Source organism: Jaculus jaculus, chromosome 18, assembly GCF_020740685.1.
Source record: "Jaculus jaculus isolate mJacJac1 chromosome 18, mJacJac1.mat.Y.cur, whole genome shotgun sequence".
Classification (NCBI taxonomy): Eukaryota; Metazoa; Chordata; class Mammalia; order Rodentia; family Dipodidae; genus Jaculus; species Jaculus jaculus.
In genome coordinates this window covers 49,401,060-49,417,385 of record NC_059119.1, presented here as the reverse complement: position 1 = coordinate 49,417,385, position 16,326 = coordinate 49,401,060, and the positions used below count along the sequence as shown (strand labels likewise).

The 16,326-nt window shown below is 40.6% G+C and overlaps 1 protein-coding gene across 2 annotated transcripts in view; it reads right to left on the bottom strand.

Annotated features, from left to right (window-relative positions):
• Lrpprc (leucine rich pentatricopeptide repeat containing) overlaps nt 1–16,326 on the bottom strand; it is a 96,426-nt gene that overhangs the window by 13,626 nt on the left and 66,474 nt on the right. For both annotated transcript variants that reach the window (XM_045137369.1, XM_004660130.2), the window contains 4 exons: nt 9,367–9,509; nt 9,132–9,237; nt 6,279–6,405; nt 1,761–1,849 (listed from right to left, as the gene is read on the bottom strand). In XM_045137369.1, the coding sequence (XP_044993304.1) occupies nt 1,761–1,849; nt 6,279–6,405; nt 9,132–9,237; nt 9,367–9,509 (465 nt within the window). The remainder of the gene's footprint in view (nt 1–1,760; nt 1,850–6,278; nt 6,406–9,131; nt 9,238–9,366; nt 9,510–16,326) is intronic.

The following is a 16,326-nucleotide window of genomic DNA, read 5'->3' as shown; positions in this document are numbered from 1 at the left end:
CGTGAGTTCAAGGCCACCCTGAGACTACAGAGCTAATTCCAGGTCAGCCTGGACCAGAGTGAGACCCTACCTCAAAAAACCAAAGGAAAAAAAAAAAAAAAAAGAGAAGGCAGAAGATTTAAGAAAAACTAGGTGCCCTCTTTGGCCATGGAACAAACAAGCCTCATGGAAGCTACGTTTCTGCGGAACGGCTGACAGTGAATGAGAAATGATGACACGTACTTCCTCGTAGTCTTCATGGGTCACCCAACATACAAGCAAAGGCTAGCAGTAAGTAAACAGAAGTAGGTCAGATTCGGAACAAAAATGACCCCCCCACATTAAAACACCAGCTTTATTCTTCCCGTCTACAGTAATGCAAGCTACTGACAACGAACTTAACATTTTTAGAAACAGCAAGTTTTATTCTCCCTCCCTTCTTTGAGACAGGGTCTTACCATGCACCCAGGCTGTCCTGAACTCACTAGGTAGCCAGACTGGCCTCAAACTTGCAGCAATCCCACTTCCTCAGCCTCCCACGTGCTGGGATTACAGGTGTGCACTACCACGTCTGCTTTGAACTTTCAAAGGCTTAAAAGCATTTATCACTGCTACATGAAAAATAGAAAGTATTTCCTACTGGAAATAAAGTCTTAAAAACAAGCCCGCTACACCACTCAATTACAGCTCAAGGCGCTCTAAAAGGAGTGCATGGGCAGGCCCTGCCTGTAGAGGACACGTGGAAGCTGCCCAGGGAGAAGTTACCACTCACATAGTCAATCCCAATCAAAGGACACCATCAGCGACCAGCACGTTTCATAAGCAACACCAACCAATTATAGCAACCTTCTCTCAAGACATGGGAAAGTTTTTGATAAATACGTAGGTGACGAGTAACACTATGGTTGCAGATGGGGAAGAAACTGAGTATCACAGCTAACAGTCAGTCAAAGAGCTAGGTTTCTAACTTTAAAGACCTGAGTTCTGTTGAATTAGCAAAAGCTGGTATTGTGATAACCAAAATTCATATGTGAAACCCAGTGGGAAAAACTAGTTAGCTAAATTTGACAGTCATCATCGTCCTTGAGAGCTAGTTCACTCCTAAAACCTCCAAATTCACATGAACCCATCGCCGCCAGGAAACCACTGGTCCCCACTCCCCAGTCCTGTGCAAAGTCACTTCTACATCTGTCACCCTGACATCCATCTAAAACTGAACTTCAAACACTGGGCTTCACTGCTGTTAGTATTATGAACTATTAAGAAAGTATTAGATTAAGTTTTAAAAATCAATATAATAATCATTTGGTGCATAATCCCACACATTTAACACTCAATTTAACTCATTTGCTATCTCACACACAACCAACACAATATGCAAGAAACAACTGCTGGGAATTGTGTCAGATGCTCCAAAGTGTGTTAATTTCCAGAGCAGAGTGACTTGTGCTGTGCATTTTAACGCACTTGAAAGCCTGTACTTTCTCTCATTCTGGCACACAAATTTTGCATGTCTGAAGAGCTGTGATTCATCTTAAGAAAACCCATCTTGTGTTAAATGGAATGGAAACTGGACTAAGTGGTCAAATGACAAGTACATTCATATTCAAGCCGTATTATAAATGCATGTACAGTAATTTACGTCTCTCAGCTACCACAAAAGGCTCTTGATAAGCAGGTAATTTGCTAAATGGACTCCTTTATCCAAGTATTCGAAGGGCGTTACAAGAAAAATCTGCAGAGGCATTAATGTGACGTAAAGGTCAAGCATTGTGACATACCTTTCAAATAATCCCGCCTAACTTGCGTGATGATGAGGAGGCTGTTGGCAGCATCGTTCAGTGTGAAGCCCTTGATGTGGGTCTCAGCACTAAAAGAAGCAGACATTTAGAAAGGAATTACTGACATGCTTCTGATACGATAATAAATGGTTGAGCACCAAGGTGAAATTATAAAAACTACTGTTCGTATGTTAAAAATATTGCTGCAAAATATCGACCTGGAGACAGCTTTTGTGTTATCCTGTCAATGGTTATAGAAGGATAATTTTTTTTTTGCATTCTGACAGATGACAAAGTTGGAAATGAGCAACAAAAGAAACAAAGTACAAGATTTTTTTTTAAACAATCGGTTCGGCTTCTTCGATGCTGACATATTAGATGACTAAAATAACTGCATGCCCCGCATTGTTCGCCTGTATCCTAAGCTGGATACTTTTTCCTCTTTTTTCTACATTCACCATAATTATAAAACGTAAAACTATTCTTCCAGCAACAAAAATGAACATTTATTTTCAGCACTGTATACTTTAAATATAAACTAAAGCCTATTACTAACCAGCACCATATCATTTGGTTGATTAATTTTCAAATTTCTGTCATCTAGATACATTTTAAACACAGTACAGAACTAAAACTGCTGTTACATTAAAAATTTAAAATTTCACGTAACAATCGGGTCCCAGACTTAAATTGGAAAAAAAAAAAAACTTCCAACTTTCAAAAACTCAGGAGCAATAATAATAATAATAATAACAACCAAAGCCCTTAAAATCTAACCCAAAATGGTTTGTTTGCTACAGTATTTATACATGTCCAGTGATGACATTTTAGCAGCCAAAATGCCCAGTGCTTTCCTACAAATTAGGAAATCTTGACAGGTCATAGGAGCACAAGCAACTGCTCCACTTGCCACATGGATTTCAGCAGTGACCTTGCTGTCAACCTTCATGACCTACTGACATGAGCCTACGAACTGAGCAGACTCCAGGAGAAGCAGGGCCACTCCTGAATCATTTCCTTCAACCCCGAGACAATCCTCCCAAGACACCACACCTGCCCATCCTCAGTCTTTTCAGCCTCTACGGCTCACCCCAGTCTCAGTTCGTCTTTTTTACTCTGACCAGCCCTCTTTAATCCCGCCAGAGTACCCCTGCTCAGTCCCACGTATCAAACAATGAGACCATAAGTTACATAAAACATTTGCTTCCCAATATGTAGTATGATCAAATAAAATTAGATGCTATTAGCAGCTCACGTCTCATGCCACTATTACTAAAGGTTGTATACAATATTCATTTACAATTACTGCCTAAAAATTGAAACCACAAGGTAACAAATCCTGTCTCTTAACTGACAAGTGTAACCAACAAACCTTTTGAAAACCTTGAAACATGTGACATTATTTTTGAATGATCTCTTCAAAAAAACTGCCTATTCCTCACAAATATGAAAGTGGAGGTCAACATCCACGTCAGAAACAAAAATTCCTTTATTGTGCATGTAGAAAATGATCAATTACAATAAAGATATAGCCCAAAGTAGAGAAGAAAAAATTTTTTTAAAAAAGACTGTGAAAAATCTTTGCACCGAAATCATTCATACAACACAATAAAAGAAATTTACTTTCGACTCCTAGTTTTTGTATGGTGGCTGACAGATTGATAAGGTCTCATATATCCCAGGCTGGCTTTGAACTTGCTATGCAGCAAAACATGACCTTGAACTTCTGATCCTCCTTCCTCTACATCCAGAAAGGGACTATGGGCAAGAGCCAACCCACCTATTTAATTTAGTGCTGGGGAATTGAACTAGGCCTAATTTTAGTTAGTTTTTTTTTTTTTAATTTATCAAACCCAACTTTCTCTGATAAAGGGAATATTCTTTATCTGTGCCACATAAAATAATCTAACTCCATTTAATTGTAAACAGTTAAAAACAGTCACAAAATTGATGGCCCACAATTTCAGACTTTATAACAAACTGCCAAAATAAAAATAAAAAAATTAGGGGGGTGGGAAGGGTACCAATCTTTCTACTTACCATAACTATAAAAATTAATCTTTTTTAACTAAATAAGACCGCACTACATAGGAAGTCCCAAAATTACATAGCTGTACTAAGATAACAAATAAATAAAATATTAGTCATTGTAACTTGTAATGCTTTGAATAACAAAAACTGGCCAATCTAGGAAACATGATCAGCGATGGACTTAGCATAATTTTTAGACAGAATGAAACAGGAAGCTTAGCCAGGACAAGGAAAAGTGAGTGCTCCTCTCAGCAAAAAAAGCAGGGTTGTTGTTACATACACAATTCTTAAGTTTCCCAAGAATACTATCAGAGACTTAAAATAGTAATGTACCTCCCTTATTCTTTTTTTTTTTTCTTCGAGGTAAGATCTCACTCTGGCCCTGGGCTGACCTGGAATTCACTATGGAGTCTCAGGGTGGCCTCGAACTCATGGCGATCCTCCTACCTTTGCCTCCCGAGTTCTGGGATTAAAGGTGTGTGCCATCACACCTGGCTCCCTTATTCTTTTTTATATTTTATTTTATTAATTTATTTGAGATACACACACACACACACACACACACACACTCTATGAGAGAGAGAGAATGTGCCAGGCCTCCAGCCATTGCAAACAAACTCGATGCGTGAGCCGCCCTGTGCATCTGGCTGACACTGGTCCTGGAGAATTGAACCTGGGTCCCCAGACTTCACAGGCAAGTGCTAAGCCGTCTCTCCAGCCCCCTTCCTATTTTTTTTTTTTTTCGAGGTAGGGTCTCACTCTGGTCCAGGCTGACCTGGAATTCACTATGGAGTCTCAGGACTCTCGAACTCATGGTAATCCTCCTTCCTCTGCCTCCCCCGTGCTGGGATTAAAGGCGTGCGCCACCACGCCCAGCCCTTCCTATTTTTTGACAAAGCACTTTGTATCCTTTGAATAATTTACTACAAGTAACATTTTACTTTAATGTAAGGAAGCTAAAAATCAAAGCAGCAGGGTGTGTTGGTACATGCATCTGGGGTTTGTCTGCAGTTGAAGGAGGCCCTAGTACTTTCCCTTTCTGCCTCTTTCTCTCTCAAATAAATATATAAGATGTATCTTTAAGCCGGGCGTGGTGGCACACGCCTTTAACCCCAGCACTCAGGAGGCAGAGGTAGCAGGATTGCCAGGAGTTTGAGGCCACCCTGAGACTCCATAGTGAATTCCAGGTCAACCTGGGCTGGAGAGACCCTACCTCAAAAAACCAAACAAACAAACAAACAAAAACCCAGAAAACTATGTTTCCCCCAAACTCTAGAAATCTTTTTATTGACAATTTTCATACATATATGTAGTGTATTTTGATTATAATCATCTCCTGTTTCCTCATGACATTTTTATGTTTGTTTTTTTGGTTTTAGGTTTGTAAGGTAGAGACTGACTGACTTTAATCCTGGCTGACCTGGAATTCACTATTTTAGTCTTGTGGTGACCTAGCACCTACCTCTGCCTCCTGAGTGCTGAAATTAAAGGTACACACCACCACATCTGGCTTTTCATGACATTTTGAAAGGATACTAAGGTCAGTATAAATAGGGTTTGCAAACAGTAAATATAGCTCTATAGCACATAACTTTAACTATCAATGCCAGGTTGTGTACTAACTTGAAAAGGTAACAAGCATCTATTTTTTATTCAGTATTTTTATTTTCCCAATATGCTGTAATTAGTCTATTAGGCTAAAAATTAGCTGGGAGAGGTTATTTCAGAGTTGACAGCTTATTAGGGAAAGGGTGACTATTTCCATTGAAAATCAGCTTAGGTGACTTACACCCTTCCTTTCTAGACTCTTTGATCCATTATTGAAGTTTCAAGACAACAACTGAAGGGAACTGAAACATCAACCCGATACCTTTAGAGAATGGTGGGAGATTATAATCATGGTGTGCTATGTATGGAGGTTTTCAAGTAAAGGGGCTGGAGAGATGGCTCAATGGTTAAAGGTGTTTGCTTGCAAAGCCTGAAGATACAAGTTCAATTCCCCAGAACCCATGTAAAGCCCATCGCAATAAGTGGTTCATGCATCTGGAGTTCGTTTGTCATGGCAGGAGTCCATGGCACACCCAGAGTCACTCTCTCTATGTCTGTCTCTCTAATAATGTTTTTTAAAAAGAAAAAAAAAAAACTTTATTTTGATTAGCAAAGTATTTTAATCTATAGAAATAGCCTAAGAGACAAAACCACCACTACCAACTCCAAAAGGGAGAATTTTTGAAATATCCCAAATCAAGCTGGGCCCAGGGGCATGTCTATAATCCCATCACTTGGGAGGCTAAAGCAGTGCTGCGAAATGAAGCCAGCTGGGCTTCGCAGTGAGTCTCTGTATCCAACAAGTCACAAATGAAATCTTTTGTTATTTCTGTGAGTAGCAGAGACAAGTGCCACTCTGACGACACATGTTAAAAGAACCCTAGCAGTAGCCAATGTCTTTAAAAGGCGGATGCTTTGAACAAATGAAAGAATACTTACAAATCCTTCACTTGCATTGCTTGTGTAAGATCGTCCTTTGCCAACAGTAATTTTATAAGGGTGCTGTAAGTCTCACTATTAAATACAATGTTTTGCCTTTTTGCATTCAGGAAGCTATTATATGCATCTATGAGAGGGTGGGGGGGGGGAGACAATAAAAAACAAGACATTATTCAGAAGCAGTAAAACAGAAACACAACCCCAATACCATAAGGCACGTATTTCTGACTTTTACAAATACCCACTCACTATTACCACTCTGAAGAGAAAGGCACTGGCCAAGCAAACACATTCTTCAAACCATTTAAAGAAAAATTATAGTTGTGGAAACTACTATTCCATCAAAATGGACGGTACCTGAACAGCTTGCCTTTGAAATTATTTTTCATACTAGCTTTAAATCAATAAATTATGTTCATGGTAATAGAAATGAGAAACAGCCTTTCTGAATTCATCAAAAGATGATACCAAGATAAATTGCAGAATGAGTGTTAAAGTCCAAATAAACCAGAGGTATAATTTAGATTGAGGGGAGCAAAAGATTCCCTTTAAAGCTATCTTTAATCTATAAGTGGGTGGTTACAATGGTTAACATTTCAACACAATAGCATTAAAGCGAATATAGCCTATAATTCTAAAATTAGGAGATCAAATTATTTGGCTACGACAAGACTTATACAAAAACATACAATTTTCAAATATACAGATACCTAACAAGTAAACTAGGCAACATTTGTTTGACTGATTAACAGTTTTATTTCACTTGTTCACAATAACTGTCAGTGAATGAAAAGATGTTACCAAAAGAGAAGTAACTATACTTTTCAGTCACTTACTTTTCTGAAATAAAATTGCCTGGCTATAAACAGCCAACTGAGACTACAATCCCCTCTTCTGTGTATATAAACACGTCAAAACAGAGATCAAGCCAAACTGAACCATCACGTACAGCCCCCTATAAACATAATGCTCAAAGAAGAGCAGTATATTTAGATAGGAATGGATATGGTGTTACTATCCAGAAGATTCTAGAGGTTTCTGAACAAACAAAAATTGTTATCATTATATATAAGATAGAGGAGTTGTATTCTACCCTCAACAAAATTGAAGCGGTAATATCCAAACTTAATTCACAAAACCAGCCTTGCCCTAGGTTTTTGCTTGTTCCTGCATGTTCCCAGCACTGGGGAAAAGTCAAATATAAAAACACATGAGAGCAGGGCATGCTGGCACATGCATTGAATCCAGCACTGGGAAGGCAGAGGTAGAAGGATCGCTGTGAACTTGAGACCACCCTGAAATCCAGGTCAGCCTTGAGACCCCTACCTTGAAAAAACACTGCTGCCACCACCATCATACATATTATATTATTTAATGATTATTTTATCATATGTTTTACTTTCTAAAGAGTGAAGTGATCTTGATCTTTCTACTGCCAGAATCAACCTGTCAGAAACTTAAAAACAAAGCTTTATTAAGTTTTTAGCCAGCTACTTTAAAATCATGGTACAATTTAAAGTACCATGGGACAAGAACAAGACTGCCAAAGAACCTGCTATTTAGCATACAATGCAATTATTTTCTTTTCCAAGGGAGGCTAAGATACTATATTATTATTGTCCATTTTCTAATAACCACATATGATAATAGCCCATTTGTTGGTGAATGAGGACATGTATTATGTGAATAAGTAAAATTAAGGTCATAAATCTAGAAAATCTTCTTTGCTGTTTTCTCAAATTTTGGTAGCTGTGTTCATTATTCTCCAACTTTTTTTTTTTTTTTTTTTTCCTTGATTTTCGAGGTAGGTTTTCACTCTAGCTCAGGCTGGCCTGGAATTCACTATGTAGTCTCAGGGTGGCCTCGAACTCATGGCAATCCTCCTACCTCTGCCTCCCAAGTGCTGGGATTAAACGCATGCGCCACCATACCTGGCTCTGTTTTTTTTTAAGTCAGCAGTGCAGAACCACTGACCACAGGGTTTGTTTTTTTTTTTCTGATATGAAGATCACAAGACCTCTAATAACCATCAGAAAAGATATTAACACAAGCATTTAATTTTTACAACATATGAATATTTAAATATAAAAACAGCAAATAAGAACCTTGAGTTAACATGATAGACAATCATACTATATTTAATTACTTAAAAGTTGTGGCTGACATAAAGACAATTTTGAAACAGGAGTAAGAGCTGGATGCAGAGGCGCACGCCTGACATCCTGGTCCTGCCCCTGGTGGAGGGGGGAGCATCGTGAGTCTTGGCCGGGCTTCACAGGGCGCCCTTGCCTCAGAGAAACAAGCACACGGGGGCAGCGTACACCCCACCCAGCACTACCTACATCTCACAAGTGTTACTAACTCGGGGCCAGCTTTGCTGTTTTTGTTCTTATTGCTTAAGGATTGAAAGATGAATTATAGAAATCCTGACATTTTTCTTTCCTAAATATTTTATATAGCTCTAAAAATTTAAGGGTAACGTTCTATAAACCATAATGCCATTGTCATTAAGTAATAAAAATAAGAATAATTCTTTTATTTACCTAGTATTTAGCTAAAACTTAAACCCTCCCAGTTGTGCCAACCGGCCTTTATTCAGTGTGCCTCCGTGTAGACGTGCAACGTGAGTGTGTGTTCCCCCGCCTGCAGCTTTGCACACACAGTGTGCATCCGTGTAGACGTGCAACGCGAGTGTGTGCTCCCGTGTAGACGTGCACGAGTGTGTGCTCCCCTGCCTGCAGCTTTGCACACACAGTGTGCATCCGTGTAGACGTGTAACGTGAGTGTGTGCTCCCCTACCCGCAGCCTGCTGGCCTCAGGCTGGCTCGGGTTAGAAACCAGGCTGCGGGCTACCTTTGCTCCTCCTCAGTCTGCAGGCCTTCAGCACGCTCTTCTCCATATCAGTCTCTTCTGCTGAGGGGGCGGGGCTCAGGGAAAGTTTCTCATCTTCATACCACAACTTCAAAACAAAATTTTTCAGTTCAACAACATTGGTAAGCATAGCATCTTTTGGGGTATAAAACTGAGTGAATCTAGGACTAAAAATATGACAAGAAAAACCTGCAGGCTTATGCTAAAAACAAATTACCTCAGGAACATCAAATGGTACTTCCTGATTGCCGTTTCTAAGGATTTCTGCTAACAACCTTAATGTCTTCTCACGAGGAATAATATTTTCTTCTTGCATCTTATTCCAGACAGCATCAGCTCTTTGCCAGTCATTGTTCAATTCTGTAGGATTTGAATAAGCAGAAGGTACTGAACACACACGCAGAATTTGGAAGATGTTTAGAACTATTCAATGCTGAATGAAGCTTTATTTCAAACTTTGCTTGTAACTCAGAGGCGAGGCATTTAATATAAATTGTAAAAAGCTTTGTTTTTATAGTAACTGAGAAACTGTCCAATACCAAAATCAAAATAAGAAACAGGAACATGTTTGCATAATGAATACATGTGCACTGCCCACTGCACATCAGTGGGTTTTAAATGACTGAAGATGTTGTAATCAATGTTTTTCTTTAAAAGCATCAGATCGGGCTGGAGAGACATCTCAGTGGTTAAGGCACTTGCCTGTGAAGCCTAAGGACCCACATTTGGCTCCCTAGAACCCATATAAGCCGGATGCACAAGGTTACACATGCACACGAGATGGCGCCCATATCCAGAGTTCAGCTGTGGTGGAAGGAGCCCTAGGGCACCGGTCCTCTCTGTCTCATTCTCTGACTTTAAGAAAAACAGCAACAAATCCAAACACTTTAACGTAGCTGAGAAGAGATCATTGTTTGTATGCCCTCTGCTGGCTTGGAGAATCTGTGGGATAAAATGTTTCTCAGATTTCTTAAGGCAACAGATAATGCTGTAAGTATTAACAGAGGCAAGAAGTCTGTTGCAAAGGAAACAGGAAGATTTCTTCATATTGAAAAACCCAGTTCTTTCTATATTGTAACAGTTTTTCACAAATCACAAAACTAAAAAAAAAAGACAAAACCCCCTCCACTTTAGACATTCTGTTTTAAATTTGAGACAATGGACATCAGGAGCATTGCAGGGGCCTGCCTTAAAACAGAAGCATTACAGAACACACGAAAACGCATCTGCCGCTCCACATTTGGAGCAAAGATCAATACTAAATAAAACAAGTAGGCCTGCCCCAGATCTTGCCCACAAACCAAACCCAAAAACAAAAACAAAGAAACACCAAAAAAAATTCTTTTGGATAACTAATGACTTTTAGAAGTAAAAGCATTATACAACAAAAAGTGAACATATACTCCACCAGAAATCAGCAATAAAGAAAAAGAGAAGCCAGGTGTGGTGGCACACGCCTTTAATCCCAGCTCTTGGGAGGCAGAGGGAAGGATTGCTGTTGAATTCGAGGCCAGTCTGGGACTACATAGTAAGTCCAGGTCAGCCTAGGCTAGATAGAGTGAGACCGTGGTTTGGAAGAAAAAAGGAAAAAAAGAGATCAAAAAATGAGATCTCCGCTTCTAAATAGTGGAATTTAGCCCAAAGTTCAGAGTAATTTTATACATTCTTGATAATAAGCCCAAGTAAAATAATTCTTACATTAAAAACTAATTTTCAGATCCAAATTAGTTAGGCTCTTCCTTCATTAAAATGTTTTCACTCAGTGTAAAAACCCAAATGTTATAAATATGTAAAAGTATTTACTTTTGCTTGATTAAGAAGTTTCTAAGCCCAAGCATCTTTTTTCCTGAGAAGGCAGGCAATGGAAAGAGTACCTGTGGACAGTGTGACAGACAAAGGAGGGTTCCAAAAGCCGGTAGCAGTGCTGCTCGGAGACCTGGACCCATTTCTAAGCCACACTGTGCCAGGTCGCAAAGAGGAGGAAGGTAGGCTGTCCCTTCTATGCCACCCAGGTCTAAGCTCTGACAAGATCATCTTTCTTTCTTTTTTTAAAAAAAAGCACAAAAGGACACAAAAAGCCTCCACTCTGGGAAAATAGACATTATATATGAACCTGTTAGGACTTGACATATAAAAGGAACTATTTCAAAATTGTTATTATATAGCTCAGAACAACTCTGTAAATATTTTTTAAAGGGGGGAAAAAAAACTGGCAATGCATCTAGATCATGAAATATAAAACAAAAATGTTAGGCAATCAAACCTACCACTATAAAACTTTAGGAAAGTGCAGAAGGGCCAGGCCTTTCTTGCATAATATCCCATGTGGTATTAAAAATCCTTCTGCTGAGGGCTGGAGAGATGGCTTAACGGTTAAGTGCTTGCTTGTGAAGCCTAAGGACCCAGGTTCAATTCCACACGACCCATGTAAAGCCAGATGCACAAGGGGGCGCACACTTCTGGAGGTCGTCTGCAGTGGCTGGAGGCCCTGGCGCACCCATTCTCTCTCTCTCTCTGCCTCTTTCTCTGTCTGTTGCTCTCAAATAAATAAAAATAAACAAGCAAAAAAATCCTTCTGCTGAGACAGCAGTGGTATCTGTTATTTAAAGAAGCAAGCCTCTCACACTTGGCTGGGACCAGGGAAGAACTCCGGCCTCGGAAAGCACTCCTTGTTCTTAGATCTCACAGGTTCTTGTTTAAAGAACAAGGCGGATGGCGCTAAATGATCTCTGACAGCTCACCAATATACAAAGATTTTTGACATCATTAGTGAAGTTCATGAGACACACCAAGTGTGGGGCTACATTTCTGGCTATCTAATGAGGGTGCAACAGTTGGCACATCGCATGTTCTCTACGGAACTAAGAGATGAAGATTTCTAGTAGAGCGTTTGCATTATAAGGCTGATGGTTAATATTACTGACAGGACGGTGTGGGTTCCAAATTCCCTATTTGTCAAACACCCGACATGGTATCTACATATGCATCATTCCCCCACAAGGTAAGGAATCCAGATATTACATAATATAAGCCTGGACTAAAAACAAGGAGCTGTCAGACTAGCGGGATATGTCAGACGATATGGGAGCCAAAAGGAGGAGATAATTTGAATATAAAAAAAAAAATGACTGAAACAAAACAATATAAAAATACAGTGTTTATTTTTTTTTTTTTCCCCCTGAGGTAGGGTCTCACTCTAGCCCAGGCTGACCTGGAATTTGCTATATAGTCTTGGGGTGACCTTGAACTCACAGCCATCCTCCTGCCTCTGTCTTCCTTGTGCTGGCATTAAAGGCATGTGCCACTATGCCCAGCTTTCATTAGTCAAGTTTTTTTTTTTAAAGGCACAGAACACCAAGTAGGAAACAAAACATGCAGAGCATAAAATAATTCACATAGAATACAGGGACCGAGAAAACAAGAGCAGCGGTTAAAGGCAGTTGCCTTGCAAAGCTGCTGACTACAGAGCTTCGATACCCAGCATACCTGGCTTTCCCAGTGGCAAAACAGCAAGAGACCTTATCTCAAACAAGGTAGGAGGAGAGCACCAGAACCCATGACCCACAGGTAGGCTGTGGAATGTGCACATGTGCACACAAAATTGCCAAAATAACATATGGATATAAATGTGGAGAAAGAATCAGAAGGTTGGGAGTGTGGAGGCAGGAGTGGACACAATGCCACTTTCTCATTTAGATAACAAACTATTACATTATTTGATTCATCAGTGTTTAGAATATGCTTGTTTTAGTAGTGTAATAATGGACAAGTTAAAAAAAAAACACTACATAGTGTGAAAACAAAAGCAATGGTTATATGTACTGACGAAATAAAATGCCGAGGATATGAAATTTTACAAACCAATCCAAGTATTTTTAATGCAAAATTACAAATGTAAGACAGATCTATTTTTGGACATAGTACTCTAAGTACACAAATGATAGACATTTACTTTTTATATGGGTTAAAAAGAAACTGAAAAGCACTGAAAGTAAGATGTTTGATTAAGGAAGTGACAATATTAACATTGAGAAATAATAACAGGACATTCCTTATATAAGCGAGTAATTCCATTCATGTCATGCTTGTTGTGGCTTCAAAGAGGTAATTTTGCAAGACAGGAAAGGTCAAATACATTGGAAAGAACAGAACTAAAGTTTGAATTCCAACAGATCCTTTTAGCGGTCATGTGTGAATCTACCATACTGAATTCATAGCCAATGACAGAGAAAGCTGCTTGAGACGTATGATGTCGCTATGCAGATTGTTGGCTGTGACCACAGCTGTTTATCACCGAGAAATAAAACCATTTTTCTTCTCTTCAGTGCCCTCTATCTGCTCTGCTGGGCACATGCATGCCTCCAAGTTTTTGAGCTATGCATCTTTGTTTTGTGAATGTTTTTGCTATATGCTGTACTTTACCACAAAACAAGGTATTTTAGTTTACAAGAGGCACTATTTGGGCTGGAGAGATGGCTTAGCGGTTAAGCGCTTGCCTGTGAAGCCTAAGGATCCCGGTTCAAGGCTCGATTCTCCAGGACCCACGTTAGCCAGATGCAGAAGGGGGTACATGCGTCTGGAGTTTGTTTGCAGTGGCTAGATGCCCTGGCACGCCCATTCTCTCTCTCTCTCTCTCAAATAAAAAATAATTTAAAAAAAAGAGGCACTATTTTATGGTATGTTTTTTCTTTCCTTCTCCTTTTTTTGAGGAAGATCTAACTTTAGCCCAGGCTGACCTGGAGCTAACTGTGTAGGCTGAGGCTGGCCTCAGATGCGTGCACCCTAAGGCCTATTGAAGGGCTCTACTTTAAAATAAGCCAAGGCCAGATGCTTTTCAACAGATAATCTGACAATAACTACTCCATGCTGGCACAGTGGTGCACTCCCTTCATTGCAGCACTTGGGAGGCGTGGGTGGGAGGATCGATGTAAATTCAAGGCCAGCCTGAGACTATATATTAAATACCAGGTCAGCCAGGGCTGGAGAGAAACCCTACCTAAAAAAAAAAAAAAAAAAAAAAAAAATTCGACCCTTTCAAGGGCTATTATACCACTACGATAAGAACAGCTCTTGAAATTTTCTACTTTCCAATTATAGATGTAGTTCTTTTTTAAAAAATTATTTATTGATTTATGAGAGAAAGAGAGGAAATGGGTAAGTGAGCCAGAGAGATCAGATAGGCATGCCATGGCCTCCTGCCTCTGCGAACTAACTACAGACGAATGCACCACTTTGTGCATCTGGGTTTTTGTGGGTACTGGGGAATGGAACCCAGGCAGGCTTAGCAAGCAAGTAACTTCACTGCTCAACTCTCCCTCCAGCCCCTAAAATGTGTATATTTTTTCAAGTATTAACAGGACTATATTTCATACATCGCACACATTATGAAGCTTCTCAAATAACGTGTGCCCGTGTGACAATGTTTAAATAGCGGTTTAAGTCGGAAGGCGCGGTGGAAAGGGGCTGCCGACAGGGACACCTGGCTTCTCCTTCACAAAGAAAGTGAGTGGGGCGGTGAAGAGGCAGATCTTCTTTCATAGCACTACAAGCAGAGGTACAACTGGGGTCAAGAAGAATACCTTTCCTTATGGACCACGCGGGCCTCCACAGTCCTAAACGGACACAAATCCTCTGAGTTCCTCAAACACAGAGAAAGACAGCATTGGTGGCATGACCTCCACAGAGCGAATCGAGGGGAAGGAGAAAAAACTGTTTTATTTGTCAGAGGTTCTTTGTGTGCATGTCCATGAAGAAACTGTGATGAAATGCAAGTTTTCTCTTTGCTTCATAAACAATGAAACAAAAAAGAATTAGTAAGAAGCTCTTCTAAGTGGGGAAGTATCTATGGTTGGTCACCTGTCTACCACCACGCCGTATCTCATGTGCTCAGTACATTCGTAACCTGGATCTGCAGTTATCACCTGAGATCTGCAGTGCCTGCTGCAATACCAAGCACCCCAACGGCTTCAAAGTTTGTGTTCCCCAAAGTTGACATAGCCCTCTAGGAAGACCACTTTCAATACCAAGGCACTCTTGGATGTAAAAACTAAGCTTTTTTTTTTTTCTTTCTCGTCAAGGTAGGCTCTCACTCTAACTTGGGCTAACCTGGAACTCACCCTGTACTCCCAGGCTGGCTTCAAATCCACATTTTTTTTTTCTTTCTCTTCCTCTTTCTCCTTTCTCATTTCTTTTAAAAAATATTTTACCTGTATTTACTTATTTGAGAGAAAGAGGCAGATCAGAGAGAGAGAGACAGAGAGAATGCGCACACCAGGGCCTTCGGCCACTGCAAAGGAACTCCAGACGCATGTACCATTTTTGTGCATCTGGCTTATGTGGGTCCTGGGGAATTCAACCTCGGTCCTTTGGCTTTGCTGGCAAGTGCCTTCACTGATAAGCCATCTCTCTAGCCTTTCTGTTTGCTTGAAAGGTTAGCTAAATAATTCAACTTTGGGGGCTGGGGAGATGGCTCAGCAGTGAAGGCACTTGCCTGCAAAGCCCAACAACTTGGGTTTGATGGCTTAGTACCCATGTAAAGTCAGATGCACAAAATGGTACCTGCATCTGAAGTTCACCTGAAGTGGCTGGAAGCCCTGCCTTGCCCATTCTCTCTTTCTCTTTTTCCTCTCTCTCTCTCTGCTTTCAAATAAGTAAGTAAAATAAAACACACACACACACACACACACACACACACACACACACACACACACACTAAAGGAATTCCGCTTTGGCATGGCAGCACAGCCCATCAGCGCAAGACTGCAGTTGGCTGGTCGGCTGGTCTATACCGAAGCTCGGTGCAAGCAAGTGGCCGCCCACCGGGGAGGGACACCGAAGAGACGGCACAGCAAGTGTGCAAGTGGAGTGCATTCACAATCAAGCTGCCACTCCACTCTGTGCACGAAGCACCTTCCCACACTCCTGGACGCTGTCGTGCCAGTATCACAGGCCCTGGGTCCTCTCTGATTTTCAGGACACTCTCATGTTCAACTATGACAAACATCAAAAAGAAACCCTCTTTCTTTTTACGCCATCCCCTCCCTCTTTCCATACAGGCAGCACTGGATGTGGGGAGCACAGAGGTCTTAGGTCACGTCGATGTGCCACCTGTAGCTCTCTGGGCTCCAGGAGCACTGGAGGAGGCCACTGAGCATGGGGGTGATCTCAGCTCCTTCCT